This window comes from Saccoglossus kowalevskii, chromosome 4, assembly GCF_978046115.1.
Source record: "Saccoglossus kowalevskii chromosome 4, keSacKowa6.1, whole genome shotgun sequence".
NCBI classification, from domain to species: domain Eukaryota; kingdom Metazoa; phylum Hemichordata; class Enteropneusta; family Harrimaniidae; genus Saccoglossus; species Saccoglossus kowalevskii.
The window spans coordinates 9,521,285-9,536,592 of NC_140644.1; the positions used below are offsets into that span (position 1 = coordinate 9,521,285).

Here is a 15,308-nt window from a genome sequence, read left to right on the forward strand (position 1 = left end):
TTAGAAATATTGTAAGAACAAACTGGCCCAAAAATTGCGCAAATTTGCAATAAGTTTACGCTGCTAGTGTCTGGTTCGGAAGGCATTCTACACGTGATTTTATTGCGTTCTAGGAGGTTCTATTTTGGAACTAGTTGAAACTGGAAATTACGCGAGTACTTTCGAACTTCACACACAAATTTGACTATCGTTATTATGTGTTTGTTTCTGTTGTTTCATAGCTGTGATGATTTGTAAAATTAATATTTCACTCACTGAACAATATTTCACTAAAATACGTTGTTAAAAAAGCAACTTAAATTGGAATAAAAATTATCAAGTTCTGTGTATAAACACTAGTGTAAAGAGACGGTGGAGTGCTATTTTAGCCAAAATCGGCTAGTAAGGCATCATATGACACATATGATGCTTCCTGTGACAACACAATGCCCCGCTCCCACTATACACCTAATATCACACATCCTTACTTTGCTAATGCTTCCATTTCAGAATCGTGTAGTTTCTTTCTTTCTTCATATTCATTTGGGAAAATCATTTTTATAAGTTTCTCCATGACAACGGTTATGTTTTTTCTTCTTTCAGCAAGATACTGAAACAAAACAAATAGTGATCATATTTAGTTTGTGGATAACACAAATAATTACCCAGCATTAAGTTAAATCATTTTTTCAACAGAAACAATGGTATGCAAATATAATTATGAAAACAGTTGTTCAAGACCATCACAACTGGATTTTGTAAATCGTCAAGGTATTTTAAGTAAACTTGATGTATATAAGCTGAGAGCCAATAAATAATTATTATTAAATAATAACATAAAATATTAACAATGCACAGTCCTCGTTCAGTATAATGGGTAACCAATCTCAATACCACACGCTTCATATGGATCATCTGGGTCCCAGCATTGAATAGAATCATGAATGCATTTCAGAGGTCCTAGCATGTATAGCATAAAAATGGCTACCAATTGGCCATTTTCGTCCAAATCCAAAAAAGAAAATATGATCTACACCTGCAATCCTAATATGTATGATCATGATACAAAGACGGTTCTGTGAACATGTTTACAGACTGTGATTTTATGATTTTTAGGCAAAATGAATGCAAATTCAATAAATTTGAACAAATCACAAAACAACACAACCTGTGGTATTACCTGTGTACATACAACTGAATCAGGTGATATATTAGTGACATGGACGTAAATACAAACAAAATGTTGGCCATTTTTGTCAAAAGCTCGAAAAATATATAACATGCACCTGTATAACCCAACGTACATGATCATGCTACAAAGTTTGAATGAAACTATTCTGTACATTTTTAATAAAAAGACAGAAACGTTTAGGTATCAGAATTTAGCAAATTTGAGGACCAAAATGGCCATTAGTCAGTCATATTTTATCAAACGGTAATCAATCAGTATGCATAATTATGGAAATCATCATACATGGTCTTAACACCAATATTCAGGGAGGAATATCTGATATATTAAAACATGTATGTCAATAGATACTGACAGTCACTCACTTCAATTAAAGAATCTTTACATAAAGGACATCGATTGCTGTGATCCAGACATCTGTCTAAACAGTGACAACAGAACATATGGCCACATGGAGTCGTCACAGGTGCATACAACAAACTGTATCAAAACAAACAAACAGATATTAAGTTCTAATCAGTGCTAGAAATTGTGAAAGTTAAAAGTTTTGAAAAAATCCTAAAAAGGAAAATATAACAAAGTTATTACAAGATGGTTATTACAATTACGCACTGTTCAAGTGCACATACAGTAATAGACTGACATGTAAGTGTGAGTATATAGGCCCTTGCCGATTGAACGGCATCAGACCTCACTAATGCCTGACAGAATAGTATACGTCTCATTGGCAAGATCAATACTGCGAATTCGCAAAGTTCACGCCTTCTTGCAATGAGTTTCAATGAATATTCATTTTGGTGGTCATGGTAACACCGTCAATCAGAGCCATGTTTGAATTGTCAGCAAAAATCACAGACTGTTTTCAACAAGATGATAAACATTAGGTGGAAATAAACTGGTTACTCTTTGATCCTGCATTGTGATTGGTACCGAGAAAAAATCGTTGAGGGAAGTGAAAAACTACATCATTCTGTCAGGCATGTGTTGGGTTTGGAGCACCGCAGAGAGCGCAACACACGCGACCTCATCAGGCTAATGCAGTAACTGTGTGCAGCATTTGTGTTTATTATTATTTCTTATGATGTCTGTGAGCAAGGACTACATCAAATACCAACAAAAAATAGTTTGCAGTGACGTGGTTCTATTTTCAACACTTACTAACATGGTTGCCGTTTTTTAGCTTTTCTTAGTAAGCAGATGCATGCAGTAGTTGGCATGATTGTGTTCATAAAATTAAATTTTCCATTGGTAACAAGCATCCTTTGTGCTGTGTAATACTATTGGTTGGAACAAGTATGAATGACATACACATAAAACTGACAATCTCAATCACATATCAATATATATGATATTAAGAAAGTCTCACACCCTTACCGGTATTCTTATTAGCTATTGAGGTTATAAACAACTTACCGAAAACATAAGCTGCATTCAAAGTCGTCCTTATCTATTTTTTCCATATCAATTTCTCTATTTTTGAAAGATGTGAATTCAGCTTCTACAAAAGAAATTCATCTTAACTTCCTTGTTACAAGTACACCTAATATTGATTGAGTTACACACAAAGGTTTTCATGATTTCGAAACTTTTTTCATGCAGTTACAGACACTATATCTGTTTATACCTACAACTAATTCTTTATAATATATAAAACATCTCCAAATGCCAAGCCAATGTTTGCCATAGCTTTACAGCAGCGTGAAATTTAATCTCCTGAATCACTCCTATAGCATTGAGAATATATAATCATTTTGTAACTATTCGGTAAAAAAAAGGTTCTTATTATCATGTATAGTAGTTTCAAACATGCGATTTTTTATTTTAATTTTGTGTACCAGTAAAATATCCCAATTCAGTAGAATGGAAAAATATTTGTTTTATGTTTCAAAAAATGTTCTATCAATCCAAATCAACCTTTAATGCATGTATCTTCTTTAGATCAAAAAGCAAAATATTTGTTTTATTTGGATTAATACACTGTTACTGTAGCTACAATTGAATTCAGTGACATACTGTAAAATATGTCTTTTTCGCGAGCATGTCTTTTTAGAAAATTTAGGGAGAGAACTATTCACTAGTTTAAGATGTCGCTAATTATAAATTCAAAATGGTGGCCAAACAAAGTCATTTTACCACAATTCGCTAAAATAGTATGTCGCTTTTTCAACATGTTTTACAGTAGATATGACATATGGAAGAGAGAAAACAGTGTTGTTCACTTCAACAATACCTATGGCCTCCATTTCATCCATCCACGTCATAGAAGTGCTGTCACTAAATGTCCAACAACATATTGTATATGATCTGCTTGTAATAATAATTATCCAATAATTAATATTTCTCACCATTGAGTTTATCAACTTCAGAATTAGCCATTTGTATCATTGTGTAAATGGTTTCAGAGATAGCAATGTGCTCATCACAAGATGACTTGTCTCCATCACTACATGACTTGTCTCCATCACTACATGACTTGTCTCCATCACTACATGACTTGTCTCCATCACTGCATGACTTGTCTCTATCACTACATGACTTGTCTCCATCACTACACGACTTGTCTCCATCACTACATGACTTGTTTCCATCACTACATGACTTGTCTCCATCACTACATGACTTGTCTCCATCAATGCATGATTTGTTTCCTCCATCTGATATGTTCGCAGTACTACTCAAAGAGGCCGCAACTGATGGACCATGCATTCCAACATTTTCTTCACTAGTCACTTGAGCCACGATGGTGTTGCCTTTCTGAGAAAACAAAGAAACAAATACAATTGTAAACCACACATCATTATTTAATGATTCATCCATACATTGATTCAGTTTCATTTATTGATTCATTGACTGATTCAAGCATTGATTCACAGAATCAGATTCATTTATTGGTTCATTGTCTGATTCATGCATTGATTCACAGAATCAGATTCATTTATTGGTTTATTGACTGATTCATGCATTGATTCACAGAATCAGATTCATTTATTGGTTCATTAACTGGTTTATGCAGTGATTTACAGAATCTGATTCATTTATTGGATCATTGATTCAAACATTGATTCACAGAATCAGATTCATTTATTGGTTCATTGACTGATTCATGGATTAATTCGCAGAATCATATTCATTTATTGGTTCATGGACTGATTCATGGATTGATTCATAGAATCAGATTCAGTTATTGGTTCATTGACTGATTCATGCATTGATTCACAGAATCAGATTCATTTATTGGTTCATGGACTGATTTATGGAATGATTCACAGAATCAGATTCAGTTATTGTTTCATTGACTGATTAATGCATTGATTCACAGAATCAGATTCATTTGTTGGTTCATTGACTGATTCATGCAGCGATTTACAGAATCAGATTCATTTATTGGTTCATCGATTCATACATTGATTCATAGAACCAGATTCATTTATTGGTTTATTGACTGATTCATGCAGTGATTCACAGAATCAGGTTCATTTATTGTTTCATTGACTGATTCATGCATTGAGTCACAGAAACAGAATAATTTATTGATTCATTGACTGATTCGTGGATTGACTCACTGATTCATTAATTGGTTTATTGACTGATTCATGCATTGATTCACAGAATCAGATTCATTTATTGGTTTATTGAATGATTCATGCAATGATTCACAGAATCAGATTCATTTATTGATTCATTGACTGATTCGTGGATTGATTCGCAGAATTATATTCATTTATTGGTTCACTGACTGATTCATGCAGCGATTTACAGAATCAGATTCATTTATTGGTTCATCGATTCATACATTGATTCATAGAACCAGATTCATTTATTGGTTTATTGACTGATTCATGCAGTGATTCACAGAATCAGGTTCATTTATTGTTTCATTGACTGATTCATGCATTGAGTCACAGAATCAGATTAATTTATTGATTCATTGACTGATTCGTGGATTGACTCACTGATTCATTAATTGGTTTATTGACTGATTCATGCATTGATTCACAGAATCAGATTCATTTATTGGTTTATTGAATGATTCATGCAATGATTCACAGAATCAGATTCAATTATTGATTCATTGACTGGTTCGTGGATTGATTCGCAGAATTATATTCATTTATTGGTTTATTGACTGATTCATGGATTGATTCACAGAATCAGATTCATTTATTGGTTCATGGACTGTTTCATGGATTGATTCACAGAATCAGATTCAGTTATTGGTTCATTGACTGATTCATGCATTTATTAACAGAATCAGATTCATTCATTGGTTCATGGACTGATTTATGGATTGATTCACAGAATCAGATTCAGTTATGGTTTCATTGACTGATTCATGCATTGATTCACAGAATCAGATTCATTTGTTGGTTCATTGACTGATTCATGCAGCGATTTACAGAATCAGATTCATTTATTGGTTCATTGATTCATACATTGATTCATAGAATCAGATTCATTTAATGGTTTATTGACTGAATCATGCAGTGATTCACAGAATCAGGTTCATTGACTGATTCATGCATTGATTCACAGAATCAGGTTCATTTATTGTTACATTGACAGATTCATGCATTGAGTCACAGAATCAGATTGATTTATTGATTCATTGACTGATTTGTGGATTGACTCACTGATTCATTAATTGGTTTATTGACTGATTCATGCATTGATTCACAGAATCGGATTCATTTATTGGTTTATTGAATGATTCATGCAATGATTCACAGAATCAGATTCATTTATTGATTCATTGACTGATTCGTGGATTGATTCACAGAATTATATTCATTTATTGGTTTATTGACTGATTCATGGATTGATTCACAGAATCAGGTTCATTTATTGTTTCATGGACTGGTTCATGGATTGATTCACAGAATCAGATTCAGTTATTGGTTCATTGACTGATTCATGCATTGATTAACAGAATCAGATTCATTCATTGGTTCATGGACTGATTTATGGATTGATTCATAGAATCAGATTCAGTTATGTTTCATTGACTGATTCATGCATTGATTCACAGAATCAGATTCATTTGTTGGTTCATTGACTGATTCATGCAGCGATTTACAGAATCAGATTCATTTATTGGTTCATTGATTCATACATTGATTCGTAGAATCAGATTCATTTATTGGTTTATTGACTGAATCATGCAGTGATTCACAGAATCAGGTTCATTGACTGATTCATGCAGTGATTCACAGAACCAGATTCATTTGTTGGTTCATTGACTGATTCATGCATTGATTCACAGAATCGGATTCATTTATTGGTTTATTGAATGATTCATGCATTGATTCACAGAATCAGATTCATTTATTGGTTCATTAACTGGTTTATGCAGTGATTTACAGAATCTGATTCATTTATTGGATCATTGATTCAAACATTGATTCACAGAATCAGATTCATTTATTGGTTCATTGACTGATTCATGGATTAATTCGCAGAATCATATTCATTTATTGGTTCATGGACTGATTCATGGATTGATTCATAGAATCAGATTCAGTTATTGGTTCATTGACTGATTCATGCATTGATTCACAGAATCAGATTCATTTATTGGTTCGTGGACTGATTTATGGAATGATTCACAGAATCAGATTCAGTTATTGTTTCATTGACTGATTAATGCATTGATTCACAGAATCAGATTCATTTGTTGGTTCATTGACTGATTCATGCAGCGATTTACAGAATCAGATTCATTTATTGGTTCATCGATTCATACATTGATTCATAGAACCAGATTCATTTATTGGTTTATTGACTGATTCATGCAGTGATTCACAGAATCAGGTTCATTTATTGTTTCATTGACTGATTCATGCATTGAGTCACAGAATCAGAATAATTTATTGATTCATTGACTGATTCGTGGATTGACTCACTGATTCATTAATTGGTTTATTGACTGATTCATGCATTGATTCACAGAATCAGATTCATTTATTGGTTTATTGAATGATTCATGCAATGATTCACAGAATCAGATTCATTTATTGATTCATTGACTGATTCGTGGATTGATTCGCAGAATTATATTCATTTATTGGTTCACTGACTGATTCATGCAGCGATTTACAGAATCAGATTCATTTATTGGTTCATCGATTCATACATTGATTCATAGAACCAGATTCATTTATTGGTTTATTGACTGATTCATGCAGTGATTCACAGAATCAGGTTCATTTATTGTTTCATTGACTGATTCATGCATTGAGTCACAGAATCAGATTAATTTATTGATTCATTGACTGATTCGTGGATTGACTCACTGATTCATTAATTGGTTTATTGACTGATTCATGCATTGATTCACAGAATCAGATTCATTTATTGGTTTATTGAATGATTCATGCAATGATTCACAGAATCAGATTCAATTATTGATTCATTGACTGGTTCGTGGATTGATTCGCAGAATTATATTCATTTATTGGTTTATTGACTGATTCATGGATTGATTCACAGAATCAGATTCATTTATTGGTTCATGGACTGTTTCATGGATTGATTCACAGAATCAGATTCAGTTATTGGTTCATTGACTGATTCATGCATTTATTAACAGAATCAGATTCATTCATTGGTTCATGGACTGATTTATGGATTGATTCACAGAATCAGATTCAGTTATGGTTTCATTGACTGATTCATGCATTGATTCACAGAATCAGATTCATTTGTTGGTTCATTGACTGATTCATGCAGCGATTTACAGAATCAGATTCATTTATTGGTTCATTGATTCATACATTGATTCGTAGAATCAGATTCATTTATTGGTTTATTGACTGAATCATGCAGTGATTCACAGAATCAGGTTCATTGACTGATTCATGCAGTGATTCACAGAATCAGATTCATTTGTTGGTTCATTGACTGATTCATGCATTGATTCACAGAATCGGATTCATTTATTGGTTTATTGAATGATTCATGCATTGATTCACAGAATCAGATTCATTTATTGGTTCATTAACTGGTTTATGCAGTGATTTACAGAATCTGATTCATTTATTGGATCATTGATTCAAACATTGATTCACAGAATCAGATTCATGGATTAATTCGCAGAATCATATTCATTTATTGGTTCATGGACTGATTCATGGATTGATTCATAGAATCAGATTCAGTTATTGGTTCATTGACTGATTCATGCATTGATTCACAGAATCAGATTCATTTATTGGTTCATGGACTGATTTATGGAATGATTCACAGAATCAGATTCAGTTATTGTTTCATTGACTGATTAATGCATTGATTCACAGAATCAGATTCATTTGTTGGTTCATTGACTGATTCATGCAGCGATTTACAGAATCAGATTCATTTATTGGTTCATCGATTCATACATTGATTCATAGAACCAGATTCATTTATTGGTTTATTGACTGATTCATGCAGTGATTCACAGAATCAGGTTCATTTATTGTTTCATTGACTGATTCATGCATTGAGTCACAGAATCAGAATAATTTATTGATTCATTGACTGATTCGTGGATTGACTCACTGATTCATTAATTGGTTTATTGACTGATTCATGCATTGATTCACAGAATCAGATTCATTTATTGGTTTATTGAATGATTCATGCAATGATTCACAGAATCAGATTCATTTATTGATTCATTGACTGATTCGTGGATTGATTCGCAGAATTATATTCATTTATTGGTTCACTGACTGATTCATGCAGCGATTTACAGAATCAGATTCATTTATTGGTTCATCGATTCATACATTGATTCATAGAACCAGATTCATTTATTGGTTTATTGACTGATTCATGCAGTGATTCACAGAATCAGGTTCATTTATTGTTTCATTGACTGATTCATGCATTGAGTCACAGAATCAGATTAATTTATTGATTCATTGACTGATTCGTGGATTGACTCACTGATTCATTAATTGGTTTATTGACTGATTCATGCATTGATTCACAGAATCAGATTCATTTATTGGTTTATTGAATGATTCATGCAATGATTCACAGAATCAGATTCAATTATTGATTCATTGACTGGTTCGTGGATTGATTCGCAGAATTATATTCATTTATTGGTTTATTGACTGATTCATGGATTGATTCACAGAATCAGATTCATTTATTGGTTCATGGACTGTTTCATGGATTGATTCACAGAATCAGATTCAGTTATTGGTTCATTGACTGATTCATGCATTTATTAACAGAATCAGATTCATTCATTGGTTCATGGACTGATTTATGGATTGATTCACAGAATCAGATTCAGTTATGGTTTCATTGACTGATTCATGCATTGATTCACAGAATCAGATTCATTTGTTGGTTCATTGACTGATTCATGCAGCGATTTACAGAATCAGATTCATTTATTGGTTCATTGATTCATACATTGATTCATAGAATCAGATTCATTTAATGGTTTATTGACTGAATCATGCAGTGATTCACAGAATCAGGTTCATTGACTGATTCATGCATTGATTCACAGAATCAGGTTCATTTATTGTTACATTGACTGATTCATGCATTGAGTCACAGAATCAGATTAATTTATTGATTCATTGACTGATTTGTGGATTGACTCACTGATTCATTAATTGGTTTATTGACTGATTCATGCATTGATTCACAGAATCGGATTCATTTATTGGTTTATTGAATGATTCATGCAATGATTCACAGAATCAGATTCATTTATTGATTCATTGACTGATTCGTGGATTGATTCACAGAATTATATTCATTTATTGGTTTATTGACTGATTCATGGATTGATTCACAGAATCAGGTTCATTTATTGTTTCATGGACTGGTTCATGGATTGATTCACAGAATCAGATTCAGTTATTGGTTCATTGACTGATTCATGCATTGATTAACAGAATCAGATTCATTCATTGGTTCATGGACTGATTTATGGATTGATTCATAGAATCAGATTCAGTTATGTTTCATTGACTGATTCATGCATTGATTCACAGAATCAGATTCATTTGTTGGTTCATTGACTGATTCATGCAGCGATTTACAGAATCAGATTCATTTATTGGTTCATTGATTCATACATTGATTCGTAGAATCAGATTCATTTATTGGTTTATTGACTGAATCATGCAGTGATTCACAGAATCAGGTTCATTGACTGATTCATGCAGTGATTCACAGAATCAGATTCATTTGTTGGTTCATTGACTGATTCATGCATTGATTCACAGAATCGGATTCATTTATTGGTTTATTGAATGATTCATGCAATGATTCACAGAATCAGATTCATTTATTGATTCATTGACTGATTCGTGGATTGATTCACAGAATTATATTCATTTATTGGTTTATTGACTGATTCATGGATTGATTCACAGAATCAGGTTCATTTATTGTTTCATGGACTGGTTCATGGATTGATTCACAGAATCAGATTCAGTTATTGGTTCATTGACTGATTCATGCATTGATTAACAGAATCAGATTCATTCATTGGTTCATGGACTGATTTATGGATTGATTCACAGAATCAGATTCAGTTATGTTTCATTGACTGATTCATGCATTGATTCACAGAATCAGATTCATTTGTTGGTTCATTGACTGATTCATGCAGCGATTTACAGAATCAGATTCATTTATTGGTTCATTGATTCATACATTGATTCGTAGAATCAGATTCATTTATTGGTTTATTGACTGAATCATGCAGTGATTCACAGAATCAGGTTCATTGACTGATTCATGCAGTGATTCACAGAATCATATTCATTTGTTGGTTCATTGACTGATTCATGCAGCGATTAACAGAATCTGATTCATTTATTGGTTCATTGACTGACTCATGCATTGATTCACAGAATCAGATTCATTTATTGGTTCATTGACTGATTCATGCAGTGATTCACAGAATCAGATTCATTTATTAGTTCATTGACTAATTCATGGATTGATTCACAGAATCAGATTCATTTATTGGTTCATTGACTGATTCATGCAGTGATTCACAGAATCAGATTCATTTATTGGTTCATTGACTGATTCATGCAGTGATTCACAGAATCAGATTCATTTATTGGTTCATGGAGCCTAGGTTCATAGATTGACACACTGATTTATTTATTGATTTGTTCATAATTGATTTATTGACTCACTGGTTCATTGTTTAATTCATTTTGATAATTTTTTGATAGCAATGCATCGCAACTCTGAGTTATTTGACTCTAATGCTCTTGATGCTTGGTGTCAACTATGGTACTTTGCAAAATAAATTGGTAATGGATTTACCTGTGAATTCAAATCACCAGTGATAGATGATTGTTCAGGTCTCTCTTTTCCTGATGATGCTGGAGATAAAATATGATGTAGCACCTGTAATACGAAAGATATTTTTTTCATTATAACCAAGTCGGAATTGAAATAAAAGCTGTCTAACCATAAGATTTTTGGGAGAATACAAGACTCTGTTAAATCAAGAAGCACTTGACTACAAATATCAAGATATTATTTTTATCTTGGTTCATTATATTGAATCACAATCTTTCAAAAAATAACAAAATATTCAGAAGTGAGTGAAAACTTAATATTTAATCAAATATTCTACCTAAAATCTATCTGTCTCAATAAGTGGCATTAAACTAATGTGCCCTCATCAGTGGATTCAGTTTGTGTCTGAATCTGTCAACGAGGGCGCACTAACACATGCCAACCATGTCTGGCGAGATAGAAGTCAGGTATGCAGCAACCCTTAAATTTGAGATAGATATGAGTGATTATGACGCCATTTTACGTAATTTCATGTATGTGTCAATCAAATTTAAATTTAAGTTGCGTAAAGAGAAATGAGCAATGTTATTGGCTTATTCAAAAAGACAATGTGCTTTGGAAATACACATTTTATTTTATTTTGATTTATTATTTATTTGTTGATAGTTTTTTAAAGTTTTGGTAAAAATGTACTGAATCACAAGTACATAACAAAAAACATAATACATAAAATTTTAATCAGATTGGGACCCACTCATTTTGCAATACAACAGTGTTTTTTTCCTAGGAATATTAAAATGTTTATTTTGTGATTTTGTGACAATCTCATAGTGCACATGACTTCATATACAAACATAATCGCACACCGAGTGAAATAATTCTTGGTTACACACATACATGTATAATACCGGTAGAACACAGTAACATAAAAATAAGTTAGCATACTCTAGCGAGTTCTCGTTTTGCTGGTATATAATTATGGTCTACTGCTAGACACAGCAATAGCGTTACACCCGCATCTTGGTATCGGCCGAGACCAATCAGAGCAGTAGCTTTTCTATAATAGCCCTAAAATATAAAAAAAATATATCTTAAAGAACATTCAGCTATAAAACAAAATGGTAACAGCAAGGAATTCATAAAGGAAGTTGCAGATGTGTTTTGTTTGTTTTTTAAAATTCAAACACAAATTTGACTGTAATGGTTATTCCATTCCTGAGTTGTGATTGGCTTAAGGAGGCCTAGGTACTGTATTTATTCTATCAAGCCAATTAAAAGAAAGCTTGCTTCTCTTCCCAGGGAGAAATTGACAAATAAAGCCGTTTAATTTAGTTCGACATTTATTGAATAATGCTTGGAGAATTAAAGTTTAATTTAAAATTAACAAAACCAAAAGCATTTACTCATTTCACCATGTGGCACACTTAAAAAGAATGCAATGTGGCAAAAGAAAATGAGTAAATTTTGTTTTTTGAACTTAAAAGGCATATATTTAATAAAAGGGCACATAAATACAAAATTACATTTATTACATGTGTATGCTGGATTATAAAACATTTGAAGTATGATCATAAACACACCACTAAAAAGATCAATTAAAGGCACATACACTTTTTTTATATACATGATATATTAACGTGTAAGTGCCTTTAATCTTTTTTTCATTTTTTTTTATTTAGGTTGCAGAGACAAACGAAAAAAAAAAACAAGACAAAAAACAAGCTCTGAAAATGGATAGAACTAGCACTCAATAAAAGATAAAAAATCAATGAATTTGCTTAGTTCAGGTATGGTGATGAGTGAGGAAACTCTTTTTAATGAACTGCGCCACATGAATGCGTATACGTTCATCACTAAGTAATAAAATTAACTGTCCATCCATTGGTTTGCCATCAATGTGAATGGTACTTTGCAATGAGTTTTATAGTGATGACATCCCATTAGAAAATTAAATTCATCTTCAATATGTCCTTGGCAGTTGGCTGCACATGCTACTGCCGCAATTTCTGTCTTTTGAAAGGATTCTTTTGTGTCGTTTTATTTCAAATTTAAGGTATTGTTGAAACAATAAGGAGAATACAGAATTAAAGAAATGTACATGTACAGAATCAAATAGTGGGTGGACATAGTGGTTTTGACCGAATAATGAATAACATACAGTAAAAATTGCTGTCAAAAAAGAAATTTCTACAACATTTATTTAACATGAAAATAACATTTTGTTTTGTTAGCTACATACCCATAATTACATTAGGTTAATAGTACGTATATAGGGGAATTTGTGTTACCTTTGGCCAGGCTGGTTTAAGTTTACAGGCTTCATTTGCATCAACAAGGGCTTCTTGTAACTTGCCTTGAGTTGCATAGACATGGGAACGATTACTAAACAGTAAATGTTCAGTTGGTACTGCAATATAAAGACAAAATTGTCATCGATGTCCACTGCATTATCATGGTTGTATAAAACTATACATATACTGTAAAATACTTTATTTTAGCTGGAATTAATTTTCGTTGAAAAGACTTTTTGGGTGTTTTGTATGGAATTTATTTTCATGAGTTGAATGTAAAATATAGGAAAAAAAAGTATATTCGCTGGATTGTATTTTCACTCAATCATTCCTTCAGCGAAAATAGCGAAAATTAATTCTAAACGAAAATAAAGTATTTTACAGTATTACAAACGACTGAAGGGTATATTAGACAGCCACTGAAGACTGGTAAGATGGACAACTCCAATGAGTGTTTACTATCCCAAGTAGCATCTGGACATTCAACATTTTGTCTGGATTGACTGATATTATTATTATCCAGAGTGAGCATGATCAAATCATATTTAGTACACATGAAATAGAATATATCAAGGAAGTATATGATAAGAATAAATAACTTTTCATGTGATACACTTCACAATGAATATATCAAACAAACTAGTTTTGACTATCTTCAATTAGACTAGCTACAAATGGCCACAGTGATTTTGTTGAAAGCAAGATAGCCACATGAATTGTTTTCACAGTTCCATCCTCTCCCATCATCAAGTCCACTATTCCAAATATCTTGTTTACATAGATCTTGGGAAAAGTTGATGCGATGACACTATTAAGGGGTAATAAATTAGTCTTGCGGCTCTCTCACTGTCAATGAAAACTTGGAGACCATTTGATTTAACATTTTTGCATGAAAGAATGCCATAGATGTTATTAGCATGAATTAGTTATAGCCCCATCATATTAGTAACCATCATAACAGTTTGATTGAAGTTCAAAATCTATTTGACCAATCAGAGTGATTGTACATCTTATGTTACCGAGAAATAGAAAAGTACCAAGAGACATTGCTCATAGCCAGTTCATATCTAAAATTTGAATAAAACTCATTTATGGAAATCATAACAGTATTAAGATGTATTAAGGTAGAAGCCTACTCATGATTTCAAATACCCAGAATTTATTCATTTTTTTCATAAATTGTACTTTCGGGCAATATAAGAATATTGACTTAACAAAATTTGGGGATCACCAGGTTATTTTTGAGAAAATCATGGTTGTATTTTAGTGGCTAGCTGCAATTATGGCAGTATTATAGTGCTTTTACCATAGGTTTCTAGGGAAGAGATATTATGCCATATCTCAAATTGTAGGCTGTTGATATACTGTAGGCTGAAAAAATAATATATTGTTAATGATGGGGTACTTTTTGTTTTACTGAATTTGTTCAAAAATCTGGGTTTTAAAAAATGTTGAAAAATGCATTCTTTTTTAAACAGTGCGCTCTATGGAATTGTTCTAAAAATAGCTCAAAATACATCACTGTAACACACAAAAGAATGCTATTTCATGGTGCCATGGGACAAAAGCTTAATGAT

The 15,308-nt window shown here is 32.3% G+C and overlaps 1 protein-coding gene across 3 annotated transcripts in view; it reads right to left on the reverse strand.

The window, feature by feature from the left end:
• The window catches only part of LOC100373920 (LON peptidase N-terminal domain and RING finger protein 2-like), a 49,103-nt gene that overhangs the window by 5,598 nt on the left and 28,197 nt on the right, over window positions 1–15,308 (reverse strand). For all 3 annotated transcript variants that reach the window (XM_085497726.1, XM_085497725.1, XM_085497727.1), the window contains 7 exons: window positions 13,729–13,847; window positions 12,386–12,508; window positions 11,462–11,545; window positions 3,514–3,922; window positions 2,582–2,666; window positions 1,534–1,648; window positions 468–589 (listed from right to left, as the gene is read on the reverse strand). In XM_085497726.1, the coding sequence (XP_085353852.1) occupies window positions 468–589; window positions 1,534–1,648; window positions 2,582–2,666; window positions 3,514–3,922; window positions 11,462–11,545; window positions 12,386–12,508; window positions 13,729–13,847 (1,057 nt within the window). The remainder of the gene's footprint in view (window positions 1–467; window positions 590–1,533; window positions 1,649–2,581; window positions 2,667–3,513; window positions 3,923–11,461; window positions 11,546–12,385; window positions 12,509–13,728; window positions 13,848–15,308) is intronic.